General features: G+C 41.5%; 1 protein-coding gene across 1 annotated transcript in view; it reads left to right on the top strand.

The window, feature by feature from the left end:
• Nucleotides 1-15,221, top strand: part of abce1 (ATP-binding cassette, sub-family E (OABP), member 1) — a 104,800-nt gene that overhangs the window by 73,948 nt on the left and 15,631 nt on the right. Inside the window, 9 exon segments of the mRNA XM_038791925.1 lie at nucleotides 2,589-2,663; nucleotides 2,666-2,714; nucleotides 4,112-4,165; nucleotides 4,168-4,241; nucleotides 4,243-4,299; nucleotides 4,301-4,334; nucleotides 4,645-4,704; nucleotides 4,815-4,873; nucleotides 8,703-8,813. Of these exon segments, the coding sequence (XP_038647853.1) occupies nucleotides 2,589-2,663; nucleotides 2,666-2,714; nucleotides 4,112-4,165; nucleotides 4,168-4,241; nucleotides 4,243-4,299; nucleotides 4,301-4,334; nucleotides 4,645-4,704; nucleotides 4,815-4,873; nucleotides 8,703-8,813 (573 nt within the window).

Consider the following 15,221-nt stretch of genomic DNA (forward strand, 5'->3'; position numbering starts at 1 on the left):
GTGCCAACCACAGGAGAAAAATGAGCCAATCTTCTCTAGGGTACATAATCTGTCCGTACCTTCATAGAACATAGAACAGTACAGCACAGAACAGGCCCTTCGGCCTTCGATGTTGTGTCGAGCAATGATCACCCTACTCAAACTCTCATATCCACCCTATACCCGTTACCCAACAACCCCCCCCCACCCCCCCCCCCCCCCCCCCCCCCCCCCCCCCCCCCCCCCCCCCCCCCCCCCACCCCCCCCCCCCCCCCCCCCCCCCCCCCCCCCCCCCCCCCCCCCCCCCCCCCCCCCCAACCTTACTTTTTAGGACACTACGGGCAATTTAGCATTGCCAATCCACCTAACCCGCACATCTTTGTACTGTGGGAGGAAACCGGAGCACCCGGCGGAAACCCACGCACACACGGGGAGGACGTGCAGACTCCGCACAGACAGTGACCCAGCCAGGAACCGAACCTGGGACCCTGGAGCTGTGAAGCATTTATGCTAACCACCATGCTACCGTGCTGCCGAGACAAGCTCCCAAAATGACAAAAATGCAACACTAATAATTCTAATGGGAGGGTTTTCCTCACATGCAATGAAGACTTGTAAGGCCAGACCAACCACCTCTACACCAAACCTTCTACCGCCACCCTGCTGTGGCGCTGTTCATCCTCTCTAAACAAACTGGAAGTGTACCGAAAAAAATATATACTCATTCATTGCAAAAGCAAGGATTACAACACATACAAAAACAAAGTTGGGTAAATACTGCACAACCCTCAAGTCATATAATCAACTCAGCGTGATTTTCGCCAAATAGCAGGATCAGATGCAACAAACATCTCTGTGCTCATATATCACACATTTCATGTCAGGATCAACGACAATAACACAAAATCAGTGATCTCATCACAAAGGGATAAAGTTCACGATTATTGATGCACTGCAAGATAACATCATCATCCACAGAGCTTGGAAAGGCCAAAGCCAAGAGAGGATCATCGAGCAACATCCAGGATCCATCCAGAGTTTCACCGAAGCCCCCATGCCTCCGTCATGTCGTCCCGAAGCCCCGGCGGTGAGAAACATGGGCCCCAGCAGGTCACGAGGAGCCGTCACCTCTGGCCATCTCCGACCCTTCTCAACAAATAGAATAAGAGGACGAGACAATGCAAGACCAATTATAAGAATTCTCGACCAATCCTAAGCCTCAAAGATGGGTTACAATGTGGTCCATCAAACTCAAAACGCCCAGCCTTCCAATCGGTTTGTGAAAGCACAGTAGCAATTTCTCAAATTTGGCTGGGTATTCACCCCCAGATACCTTTGGAAGACTGTGCGCATGGACACTCGCTGTCAGGCCCATCTCCCCAAACTGACCAAGATGTTTGTCATAACCCTAACCATGCAACAAGATTTCCAAGGACTGCCCCGCCGAGATCACTGCCTTATCGACTGACAGGATTCTCTTTTTTGCTTCATCCATTCTCTTCAGGATATCTTGCAGTTCATCAATATGAGCACCAATAACCTGTGCCAGAGAGCTGAGAATGTCATCCACAACTTCACTCACAACGGCAGCCATCATCTCAACGCTGACGGCATCGCCGAAACGTAGGCCAGCTCACCAGCAAAACCCCACTGCAAGCTGGTCCCCACCTCAGCTGCCTCCGAAATCTAAATCAAATACGGATTTTCTTGACTTAACTCGGCTCCCTGTCGCCAAATTCTAGCCAAATTGTTCTCGGAAAATAGCACAGGACATACACACCAGGATCAAAGAATTATGGTTCGTGCATCAAAATTTTTTGAAAAAGGATTAAAAGATGAGGAGTGCCAGAGTTCCCGGATATTCAGCCATTCCCCAACTTGCATTAAATTTAAAGTTGCTGGTATTATCTTTAAAGTTGCTGGTATTATCTATGTTCTGATTAAGATTAATTCACCAGTGAAGCAACAACATTATTTAAGAACAAAACCTTCAAATTTGAATATCAAAATTTCAAATAGGATCAACTAGGGAATAAGGAACAGCACAATTGCGACTAAGTATCTGGGCTTCTTGAGTAAATTGTCAGTGCTGACTCGCATGTTTGTCTTTCAAAATGCTTGGGACCCACATGTTCGACTTTTACATCATGAATGCCTATGGTGTGCATGACATTTTATGCCCACCAGATTACCCTGAGCAATGTCTCAAGTGAGATCCAAATCTTAAGCTTCTTAATTTTCTCTTTATGCTATAGCATTGGTTTAAAATATTGTATTTTTGTTCTTTGTGGCTGATGGGCAGTCCAAATTTTAATTATTCTAACATGATAACCAGTTAAAATGTTCTTTCAAGTTAATGAATTTCAAAGACAAAATAGTTTTAACAATTGGAGTATTTTGCAATGCATTCATGATATTCCTTTGATTTGATTCTTAGATCTCAACAAATTACCTTTTTCTCAACTCAGTTTAATTAAAGCTGATTCATTGCTATGAAGCTTTGAAAGGAACCATCTTGGTGGCAGAATAAATTGTTGTAGCAGAGCTTCATTTGGGTAAAAAACTACAATGTTGTATTAGACACTATAATTTTCTCTTTTCATAATTAGGTATATTATCGTTTTGTGGAGCATGATTTGAGCGTATTGGACTACCTTTCTGATTTCATTTGCTGTTTGTACGGCTTTGTACGAGTGCATATGGTGTTGTCACCATGCCTTTCAGTGTTCGAGAAGGTAAAACTATGTGGAATGATCTTGTATTTTTCTATTAACCTTGGAATAAGGATTATTTGTTTAAAGCACACCTGCAGACTGAATGCAGCAGCCACCTCAAATTTTGAGAAGTAAAATTGTAGAGCTTTTAGCACCCCCTGCTCACGACATCTGTAAGAAGTCTTACAACACCAGGTTAAAGTCCAACAGGTTTGTTTCAACACTAGCTTTTGGAACACTGCTCCTTCCTCAGGTGAAATGCTCTGAAAGCTCGTGTTTGAAACAAACCTGTTGGACTTTAACCTGGTGTTGTAAGACTTCTTACTGTGCTCACCCCAGTCCAACGCCGGCATCTCCACATCACAACATCAGTGTTGCAGGTCAGGGATTGACAGTGGTCGGTGCTTTGACAGCATTTCAGGTGAATGGCATTTTGTTTTATTTCACCTATGTGGTAAGTTCATAAAGGGAAGATGTCGGCGTTGGACTGGGGTGAGGTTAAAGTCCAACATATTTGTTTTGAATCACTAGCATTCAGAGCGCAGCTCCATCAGGTAAGTGAAGAGGTGGGTTCCACAAGCATATGTAGACAAAGTCAATGATTCAAGATGATACTTTTAATGCGAGTCTTTGCAGGTAATTAAATCTTTACAGGTCCAGACGGTGCAACTGACTCTCTCCAGTCGCACCTTCTGGACCTGTAAAGATTTAATGAAGGAGCTGCGCTCCGAAAGCAAGTGATTAAAACAAACCTGTTGGACTTTATCCTGTTGTTGTAAGACTTCTTACAACATGAAGGTTAAAATGAAGTGTTCACTTTTTACGAACATTGACATCTGAAGGTAGTTCAGCATACTGCATGGGAACCGTTTACATTTAATTGTTTAAAGTCCACTTCACACTGCTTGCATTTCCCATATTCAGTTTCACATAAGTGGAATGTGAGATTATCTCCTCAAGATGATATCATGATACCTATGATAAATTGATGTATGCACAGACTGGTAGTTTTAACTTGAGATCAGTATTCGTTAAAACTTTAGTAACTAGTATAAAAATAAATATCATTCACTTTATTAACTGATGACGTACTTATAATTGCACAATGCCGTTCACATTTGTTGAAACAAATTTTAGATTAAAACATAGTTTACTGTCACCTCTTGCATCTATAGCAAAACTGAAACAATTTACCTTGATTGAATGAACAACCTGCAGCAATACACACTTTGTACTATTGTGGCGTTCATCATAGAAATGAAGATAGCATTGTAATAGCATACCTTGCTATGGCCATGAACACACTTCATTTAATTGGCGACTTTATGTTACATCAAATATTGCTGTCTAATTTTCTTCAGTTGTAAAGCATTTACCCAGCATTCTAATAACTGTAAAGGGTATTTATTTCTCAATAGGTATCCACATATTCTTGGATGGGTATGTGCCAACAGAAAACTTGAGATTCCGAGATGCTCTTTGATTTTCAAGGTGGCTGAAACGGCAAATGAGGAAGAGGTTAAGAAAATGTGCCGATATCATTATCCAAGAATTGAAAAAAAAGATGGGCGAGTTTGAACTAGAAATTGGGACTGGAGAATTCACCAGATTCTGAAATCATGGTGATGCTGGGAGAAAATGGTGAGTATTAATGCTGAGATCAAGTAACATTTCAAAAGATATTTCAAAATAGATACTTGGTTGTTGGCATCTACTTGATACAATGGAGTGTCAGAAAAGGCATCAAGCAATATCAAACCATGGCATTGGTAATACCATAAGTGTAGAACCAAATTGGTCATCGGTAAAGATAAACAGAAAGGTGCAAGAAAAATTCACCTCCTGGTCCAGTGAAATACTTGCTCCATTTCTGATCTTACAACTATATACTCTATAGATCTCTTAGACATTATGTAGTTCTCAGCATTCGATTATTTTTTTCTTTCAACAGGTACAGGGAAGACCACATTCATCAGAATGTTGGCTGGAAGATTGAAGCCTGATGAGGAGGGTAATGTATTATTTATTTAGTCTTGGCAACAGGAACCTCAACTGTAACTCATGCTGCCAACTCTGTAATACTGACAGTATAATACACAACTAATAAATATGTGTTACTAGGTACGGTGCCTGTTCTAAATGTCAGCTATAAACCACAGAAGATCAGTCCTAAGTCCCAAGTAAGTACCATAATTTTTCTGGCCTTTTTATTGGAACATGGAGGAGGATTGGAAAGTCCCTGGGATTTTTATCAGTAGCCCCTTATCCAATCCTGTTTGGAGCATTTGTCTTCAAGCAGTGTAACATGGAAACATATAAAATAGAAACAGGAGGAGGCCATTCTCCCCTTCGAACCTGCTCAACCATTCGTTCTAATCATGGCTGATCATCAAGTTCAATACCCTGATCCCTCCTCCTCCCAATTCCCTTGATTCTTTTAGCTCCAAGAGGTATATCTGATTACTTCAAATGACAGTCCCGCCATCCAAAGAATCAGCCTGGTAAACCTTTGCTGCACTCCCTCCATTGCAAGAACATCCGTCTCAGAAAGGATACCAAAATGGCACACAATACCCCAGGTGTGGCCTCATCAATGCCCTATCTAATTGCAGTAAAGCAGCCCTATCCCGATACGCAAATCCTCTTGCTATGAAGACTGACATACCACTTGCCTTCTTTATTGCCTGCTGTACCTGCGCGCTTCCTTTCAACAGCTGATGCACGAGGACACCAAGGTCTCGCTGAGTATCCACCCCTCTCAAATTACACCCATTCAAATAATAATCTGCCGTTCCTATTTTTGCTACCGAAGCGAATAACCTCACATTTATCCACATTCTAATGCATATGACAACTCACCTCAACTGTCCAAATCCTGCTGCAGCATCTGTGCATCCTCCTCACAGCTCACCCCTCCCACCCAACTCTGTATCATTGTAAATTTGGAGATAATACCATTTTTGTTCACTCATCCAAATCATTATGTGAATCAGTTGGGGTCCAAGCAAGATCCCTTGAGATACATCCACTAGTCACTGCCTGCCAATCATAAAAGGTTCCCATTTATTCCAATTGTTTGCTCCGTGTCTGCTAACCAGCTTTCCATCCATCTCGACACTATCCGTAATCCCATGCACTTTAACTTTACGTATTAATAGGGCAGCACGGGGACTAGTGGTTAGCACAACCGCCTCACGGCGCTGATGGTCCCAAGTTCGATCCGGCTCTGGGTCACTGGCCGTGTGGAGTTTGCACATTCTCCTGTGTCTGCGTGGGTTTCGCCCCCACAACCCAAAAAAAAATGTGCAGAGTAGGTGGATTGGCCACGCTAAATTGCCCCTTAATAGAAAAATAATTGGGTAATCTAAATTTATTTTTTAAAAACATTTTTTTAAACTTTACTTTGCTATGTGAGATCTTGTCGAAAGCCTTCTGAAAGTCTAAATAAACCACTTCTACGATTCTCCCTGGTCAACTCTACTTGTTAAATCTTCAAAGGAATCCTAGTAGATTTCGACCATGCTTTAATTTTTCATAAATCCCATACTGACTTTGTCTGGTTACACCACTGCTTTCCAAATGCTGTGCTATGCAATCCTTGATTAATAGACTCCAGCAACTTCCCCCACTCCCAAGGTTAGGCTCACTGGTCCATAGTTCCCTGTTTCTCTACCTTCATTTTTGAATAGCGTGGTTACATTCGCTACCCTCCAATCTGTAGGAACCATTCCCAGAGTCCAAAGAATTTTGGAAAAATAACCACCAATGGATCTACTATTTTGTAGGGGCCACTTCCTTAAATACTCTGGGATGAAGATTATCAGGCCCTGGAGATTTGTCTGCCTCAATCCCATGAACTTCCCCCAAAACCATTTCTTTACTAATAATTTCTTTCAGGCTCGTCACTAAAACTTGTGTTTTGCAGAACTTCTGGGACATTATTCATGTCTTCCCTTTGTGAAGACAGAAGCAAAGTTCAATTTAGCTCCTCAAACATTTCTTTGTTCCCTGTTACAAAATCCCCCGGTTCTGCTGCTGTAAGGGGCTACATTAGTTTTTAATCAATCTTTTCTCTCTTAATACCTAGAGAAACTCTTTACGGTCAGTTCTTATGTTCCCCTGCTAGTTTTTCTTTCAAATTGTATTTTACCCTTAATCAATCCTTCTTTGCCTTTGCTGAATTTAAACTTGCCATACTCAGGTCCATTGCTTTTTCTTGCCTAATTTGTATCTTCTTTGAATCTTTAAAAAAATTTTTTTTTTTTTAGAGTACCCAATTCTTTGTTCAATTAAGGGGCAATTTAGTGAGTTCAATTCACCTACCCTGCACATCTTTTGTGTTGTGGGGGTGAGACCTACACAGACACAAGGAGAATGAAGAAACTCCACACAGACCTGGGGCCAGGATCGAACCCGGGTCCTCGGCGCCATGAGGAAGCAGTACTAACCACTGCGCCACCATGCTGCCCCTCTTCTTTGAATCTAATACCATCTCTAATTTCCCTAGTAAGCATTGGTTTGGTCACAGTTCTCTTTCTACTCTTGCACCAAATAGGAATAAGCAACTTTTAAAGTTCACCTATTTGTTCCTTCAATGCCTGCCATTGCCAATCTGCTGTCCTTCCTTTCAGTAATGTTTCCAAGTCCATCGTAACCAACCCGTGCCTCATACCATCATAGTTAACTTTACGGAGGTTCAGGACCTTGGTCTCAGAATCAACTACCTCACTATTCACCTTGATAAAGAATTCTACCATATTATGGTCACTCATCCGCAAGGGTGTTCTCACAACTAGATTGCCAACTAATCCTTTCTCATTGCACAACACCCAGTTTAAGATGGCCTATTCCCTTGTTGGTTCCTCAACATACTGGTCCACAAAACCATCCCATATACACTCCAGAAATTCCTCTTCTATTGTACTGTGACTAATTTGACTCACTTGTTAAATGACAAGTGTTCCAGAACTATCTTGCTTGTATCTGAATATCCCAACATCTAGATTTATTTTGCCAACTTCAGCCACCATCATGATTGGTCCTGATCAAAGTTTCTCTAGTTTTGCTTTGATGCGCACAGCATGTTTGTTGCACTGTGATCCTTACTAAGATTGCCGCGCATGTATAAACCTTAAAGACAACATTGGCAATGCACAGTCAATTTATTGCATTGTTTTAGACTGTTGTGCAGCCGAGAGGGAACATTGGTCCTGATCATATGGACATGGCTAATTAGGAACAGGAGTGGGCCACTCGGCATTTCAAGTTTGCTCCACCATTCAATATCTGATTGTAACCTCAACCCCACATTTTTTTTTAATAAACATTTTATTGAGGTACTTTTTGGCATTGTAACAGCAGCAATATAAACAGTGTACATGAAAATATAAACAGTGCAAATACCACCTCCCTCCCCAACAGGTCCCACCATTAATTAACCCCCTAATCTACGTTAACCTACCCCTCCTGCTGACGATTAATTCTCCGCGAAGAAGTCGATGAATGGTTGCCACCTCTGGGCGAGCCCTAACAGTGACCCTCCCAAGGCGAACTTAATTTTCTCCAGACAGAGAAAGCTAGTCATGTCCAATAGCCAGGTCTCCGACTTCGGGGGCTTTGAGTCCTTCCATGCTAGTAGTATCCGCCTCCGGGCTACCTCTCTCCTCCTGAATTCCCAGATCCTGCGACACCCCGAAAATCGCCACCTCTGGACTCAATGCCACCCTTGTTTTTAATAACTTGGATTCAACCCCACATTTCTGCCTACTCCCAACAACCTTTCAAATGGCAAGCCTATCAGTTTTGACCAAATCGAGACTGAACCGTCATGGGACTTACTGAAGATTATAACAAACCTCTGTGTCCTCAAATATTTTCAAGTGGCAAATGATGTATATTGATGTCTTAATTTTGTCATGGGATTTTAGCCGTATTTGTTGCACTTGCCATTAGATATGCAACTTTTATTTTTTAAATGGCCATGACTTTTAAAAAGGTTTACCCTTCCAGGGAAGTGTTCGTCAGCTGCTTCATGAAAAAATCAGAGATGCCTACACCCATCCACAGTTTGTAACTGATGTAATGAAGCCACTGCAGATTGAAAGCATCATTGATCAAGAGGTATTGCTTTAGCTTTTCTTCACTTTAAATTATGTCTTGTGTAAGCCTTGGTTTGAATACAGTGAAGTCCTGCCTTTCACGGGGGTTACATAAGAACATAAGACCTAGGAGCAGGAGTAGGCCGTCTGGCCCCTCGAGCCTGCTCCGCCATTCAGTGAGATCATGGCTGATCTTTTGTGGACTCAGCTCCACTTTCCGGCCTGAACACCATAACCCTTAATCCCTTTATTCTTCAAAAAACTATCTATCTTTACCTTAAAAACATTTAATGAAGGAGCCTCAACTGCTTCACTGGGCAAGGAATTCCATAGATTCACAACCCTTTGTGTGAAGAAGTTCCTCCTAAACTCAGTCCTAAATCTACTTCCCCTTATTACGTTCCCACGAAACCTCGCTATCTGTGAAATCGCGACTGATGAGCATGTTTTTCAGTGAGAGTCAATTAGATAGGTTCCAGCAATCTGAGGGCAGCATTGGTTTGTACAGCAAATTGTGATGCTGTATGTGACAACCTTTGAGCAATACAAGACTCGGACTGAAAATTGAAAAGAGACAATCCTCATTTCAGAAAAAATGAATTACCTCACAACTGGCAGACAAAATTGGTCAACGTTTCAAAATTGAACAAAGCCATTATTGCAGCTCTGGGCTGATATTTGGACATTTCCAGGTTTGAACATAGAACATACAGTGCAGAAGGAGGCCATTCGGCCCATCAAGTCTGCACTGATCCACTTAAACCCTCACTTCCACCCTACACCCATAACCCCTCCAAACCTTTTTTTTACACTAATGGCAATTTAGTATTGCCAATCCACCTAACCTGCACGTCTTTGGGCTGTGGGAGGAAACCGTAGTACCCGGAGGAAACCCACGCAGACACAGGGAGAACGTTCAGACTCCGCACAGACAGTGACCCAGCGGGGAATCGAACCAGGGACCCTGGTGCTGTGAAGCTACAGTGCTTGCTACCTTGCTGCCCTAGGTTAATCTTTTGGGCTGCACTTCATTTACACCCATTCAGGCATTGCTTCTCACTGCTGTTGGAGAGATGTGAGAATTAAATGTCCACGCCCAGGAATCTGCTTCCAGAGACATCAACACCATCTCCCCATTAAAACGTGTCCAGGTCTTTGATCCGTCTTGGCTGCCATCTCCTCGGGGAAAGAGGAGAAAGGGAAAGAAAACGCAGATAAGCGAACAATTGCTCACCCGATGGACATACAGTTCTTTATCACGGTTCGTATATGCATGAACAAGACACAAATGCTGAGCCTTTAAGGTGAAAATTTATTTGAGGAAAGTAAGGTTTGGCAGAATCTTTATTCCTCATTACGAACCAGCAAACCCTGCTGAAGGCCTGCAAATCGACAGCTTGAATCTCAGCTGCAATGTCAACTGAACAATCTTGCATTTATCTACCGGCTTCAATATTGAAAACTGTCCATGGCACTTTAGAGACAGGTAAAAACAACACCATACAGAAGGAAAGATTAACTAAAAACATTGTAAATGGAATAGATTTTAAATAGGATCTTAAAGGAAAACAGGATGGTGGGCAGGCAGAATAGATTAAGGGAGAGAATTTCTGAGAGTATAACCTAGACTGCTGAAAGCACGGCAACTAATGGTTGTGTGAGGGAGCGTTGGATGTGCAAGAGATCAGGTTGAGGGAGACAGAATTTCAAGGAAGTTGTGGAGCTGGAAGCAGTTGCAAATATGGGGTGGATTAGACCATGGAAGGATTTGAGGCTGAGGACAAGAATTTTAAATTGGGGGACTACCAAAGTCAGCAGGGTCAGGGTGCTGGATAGGTAGAAGCAACAGAATTTTGCATGAGATGAATGGAAGATGGTGGAAGTTGGTCGAGGAGGGGAATGGAGTAACTAAGTTTGCTGGTAACATTACGTTTCAGGATTTTTTTGGATCTGCAGAAAGAAGTGGAGTAAAGTTGCTTTATTACCATTCCATGCAAAATGTTTTCACAATTTTGTTTAACGTGCCAACTGGACAAAAGTTACTGTACTAAGTGGAAGTTGCTAAAAAACTGAGAGGCCGGGTGAATTAGGCTAGACTTATAATCCCTTGAGTGCTCAGGATTTAAGGGATAATTAATTGTGTTCTTTGAAACGATAAAAGAGTTGATAGAGTAGTTAGAGCAAAACCGTTTTTAGTGGTGGAGTTCAAAATAAGGAGGCAAAGTCTTAAAATTAGAGTTAAGTTTTTCAGAAGTTTTTTCTGGAAGAAGCTTTTCTGCACAAAGGGGAGTGTAAATCTGAAACTAACGCTAAAAAGCTGTCAATGCTCGGCCAGTTGATAATTTCAAAACTAAAATTGCTTCACGTAAGTTAAGCAAGGGTATTAAAGGTTATGGAATGCAAGTAGATATAAGATGCAGAACAGCCATGATTTTGTTCAATTGCCGAACAGGCTCAAGGAGCTGAATGGCCCAGTGATATTCTTAAGTTACGTTCCCTGGAGGGACAGTAATCAAAAAGTGAATTAAGTGTTAGTGGGGGAATCATGAGATTTAGCTTAGCTATGCAGTAGAATAAAGGCCAATCCAGAGTAAAAATAATTAATTTGGAGAAGGTGCCATTTCAATGGTTTAAGACCAAATTGGAATCAAAGATTGGCTGTCAATTAAACAATGTACTGCTTGTAAAGAAGAGTTAGGGCAAAGGTAAGACACCAAAAGCCAGATCAATGGATGATGAAAGATGGAGAATAAGATGAAGTAGAATAATGATGCTTATGACAGATGTCAGGTTGATCGTACAAGTGAGAACCAGCCTGAATGTTGAAAGTTCAGAGGGAAAAGGGAAAAACGAAGCAAGAGCAGAGAATAGATTGTTTGAGACGATACTGGCAGCTAACAAAAGAGAATCCAAAATCTTCAATTGGGAAAATAACTAGTAAACGGTTGGTATAAGGAATAGGGCTGATTGGGAATCAACAAGGGGATTTATGCATGAAGACAGTGCATGTCTAAGGTACTAAGTTGATTATTTTGCATCTGTATTTTACCAAGGAAAATTATTCCAATATCATAGTGACAGTTGAGGCACTGGGTGCACTAATAATTGATTAAGATGGGATACTAGAAAGGATGGCTGTGGTAAGTTGATAAATCATTCAGATGCATCTGAAGATACTGAGGAAAGTAAGGATGGAAATTTTAGAGGCATTAGCTATAATCTCTTCCTCCTTGGATACCAGTGGAGTGCCAGAGCATGGGAGAATTGCAAAGTTACTCTTGTTCAAAAAATTGTTTAACGGTGCTCAGCAACTACAGGCCAGCCAGTTTATCCTCGGTGGCGAAAAGTATTCCGAAACAATCCTGGACAGAATCATTTGGATTAATTAAGGAAAGTAGGCATAGATTTGTTGAAGGCAGATCATGTTCCACTAACTTGTTTGAGTTTTTGATTGACGTAACAGAGAGGGCAGATGAGAGTAATGCAGTCGATGTGGTATATATAGACTTCCAAAAGGAGTTTGGCAAAGTGCCATATATCAGGTTTGAAGCAAAGTTGGAGCCTGTGGAATGAAAACTAAAGTGACCTCATCGTTATGAAGTTAGCTGAATGACAGGAAATGGTGGTGAATGGTTTTTCAGTCTGGAAGACAGTAATATGGTGGGGTTCCCCAGAAGCCATTATTAGGACTTCTGTTCTTCTTGATCTGTATTAATAATTTGTTCTTGGGATTGCAGGACACAATTTTAAACTTTGCAGATGAGACAAACTTGGAAGTCTTGTGATCTGTGAGGAGGATAATATTAGTTACCAAAGGGACAGGGGCTGGTGGAATGAGGTACACACGGCAAATTACATTTATTGCACATAAGTGAGAAATGATTCATTTTGTTGGAAGAATGAAGTAAAGCAACATAAAATAAAGGCTACAATTCTAAAGTGAGTGCAGGAGCAAGGGGACCTGAAGGTATATGTGCACAAGTTGTTGAAGATAGCAGAGAAGGCTGAGTAAGCAATTAATGAGCCATATGGATCCTGGGCTTGATAAATAGAGTCTGAAAGCATGACGATATGGTTGTCTTTTAAAACACTGGTTTGGTCTCAATTGTGTATTGTGTCCAGTTCTGGGTACCGCACTTTGGGAAGAGCATAAGTAGACTATCAAGTCTGCTGTTCAATATGTTTGTGGTTGGTCTTCATACTTCCAACTCCACTTTCCAGCCTGCCCCCTGTAATTCTTGATTCCCTGAGAGACCAAAAATCTGTATTTTGCATCCTTAAATATATTCAACGATGAACTATCCACAACTCAGCCTCTCCGCTCAAGAAAACCATGTCATCCCAGGAACAAGCTTACTGAATCTTTGCTGCACCGCCTCTAATGCAAGAAGACCAAAACTGCAAGGTACTAGAGGTGTTGTCTCACAATTGTAGCAAAACTTCCTTTTTTGCACTCCAATCCCCTTACAAGAAAGACCAAAGTGCCATATGTCTTTCTGATTGATTGTTGTACCTGCAGGCCAATCTTCTGTATTCCTTGTACGAGTGCAGCCAGATCTGTCTTAATAGAAGCATGTACAACTTTTAAGCCTTTGAATAATTAGTCTACATTTTTGCTCTTAATGCTAAAGTGAATAACCTCACGTGTTTCCACATATTTCACCTGAAACCTTGTTGCTCACTCACTTAACCTGTCTTTATCTCTTTACAGCCTCTGTGTCGCCCTCACAGCTTACATTACCCCTAGCTTTGTATCATCAATAAACTTCAAAACTTTTGTTTCTTCGACTAAGTCACTAATTTAGAGTGCTTTTAAACTGAGCACTTTTAACTCATTTAAACTGAGCACTTACCCTTGCGGTAATCCCTTCATTATAGCTTACCAACTTGAAAACCTGAAGGATATAAAGGCATTGGTGAGGATGCAGAAAAGTTTTCTGAGAATGGTTGCAGGGATGAGAGACTTTAGTTTATGGATAGATTGCTGAAGCTGGGATTATTCTTCTTATAGAAGCAAAGTTGAAGCAAAGTAGAAATGTTCAAAATAATGCAGGGTCTGTACAGCATAGACAGAAAAAAAGTGTTCCCATTATTGGAAGGGTTGAGGACACGAGTTTAATAAATAGGCAAAAGAACCAGAGGTGATGTACTGGCAAAAAAAAAAATGGTTTTCCTCAACTGTTTAGAATCTGGAATGCACTGCCTGAGAGTGGTGGAGATAGATTTAATCATTGCTTTCAAAAGCCAATTAGATACTTATCTGAAGAGAAATGGGTTACAGAGGAAAAGTGGGGGGGAAACGTGATGAGCCAGGTTGCTCTCGCAGAGTCAGCGCGGACACGTCAGGCCAATGATGATCTCCTGTTGCTGTAACCATTCTGTAATTCTTTGCACATGTCGTTTTATAAAGTCCTTGGCTTTCCATCTGCCTGAGAAGAGGGAAATAAAAAAAAGGCTGACAATAGAGCTTTTGAAACTGGGCCGATGCAAGGCAAGTCAAGTTTGTTCAAGGGAAAACCATGAAACTAGAAATACTAGAAAATATTTTGGAACCCATGTGAAATAAGACAACTAACCAATGTGGGCCTAGCATGATGAGTTCTTTAGCAGTATTATTACAAAATATGTAAGTTTTATGGGTTGAATTAATTGAGCCCAAATATAATGGTTGTATCTCTACATTCACCTTACTGTAAAAGAAAGCAGTTTAATTCATACCTGATCTAATCTCGTACGAGCAAATGAACTAGGAGCAGGAGTAGGCCATTTGGCCCCTTGAGCCTGCTTCACCATTTGATGTGGTGGCTGATCAGATTTTGGATTCAACTGTACTTTCCTGTCTGTCCCCCATAACATTTGACTCCATTGTCAGTCAAGAATCTGTCTATCTCAACCTTAAGAAACAATGACCTTGCTGCCACTGCACTTTGGGAAAAAGAATTCCATAGACTAACGACACTCTAAGAGAAAGAATTGCTCATCAACTCCGTCTTAAATGGGAGGCCTCTTAATTGTAAACTACTCCTTAGTTCTTGGCTCTCCCTTAAGGGCAAACATACTTTCAGCATAAACCCTGTCCAGTCTGCTCAAGGTCTTTATATGTTGAAGTAAGGATCACTTCTCACCAAGTAGTTGGTCCACCATTTTGAAGGTCTGAATATACAGATCAAGTATTGTTATTTTGCTCTGGGTCCTGTTATCTTGTAGGTGGATGCAGAACAGTTTCCATAAAAATTGGGTGCTGAGCAACTAGCACCACTGTAATTAAGAAGCAGTTATACAGAGGCATCCGTGAGGGTTTTACTGACTGGTGGAGTGATGTGGGATGGAAATGGGCAATGTTACTGAGGTGGATGTAAGTGGCCCTGGTGTTGTAAATTAAAGGGAGGGTCAAACAGTGCACTAAGATTGAAACAATCTGATTTACAAC

The sequence above is a fragment of the Scyliorhinus canicula genome, chromosome 3 (assembly GCF_902713615.1).
Source record: "Scyliorhinus canicula chromosome 3, sScyCan1.1, whole genome shotgun sequence".
Classification (NCBI taxonomy): Eukaryota; Metazoa; Chordata; class Chondrichthyes; order Carcharhiniformes; family Scyliorhinidae; genus Scyliorhinus; species Scyliorhinus canicula.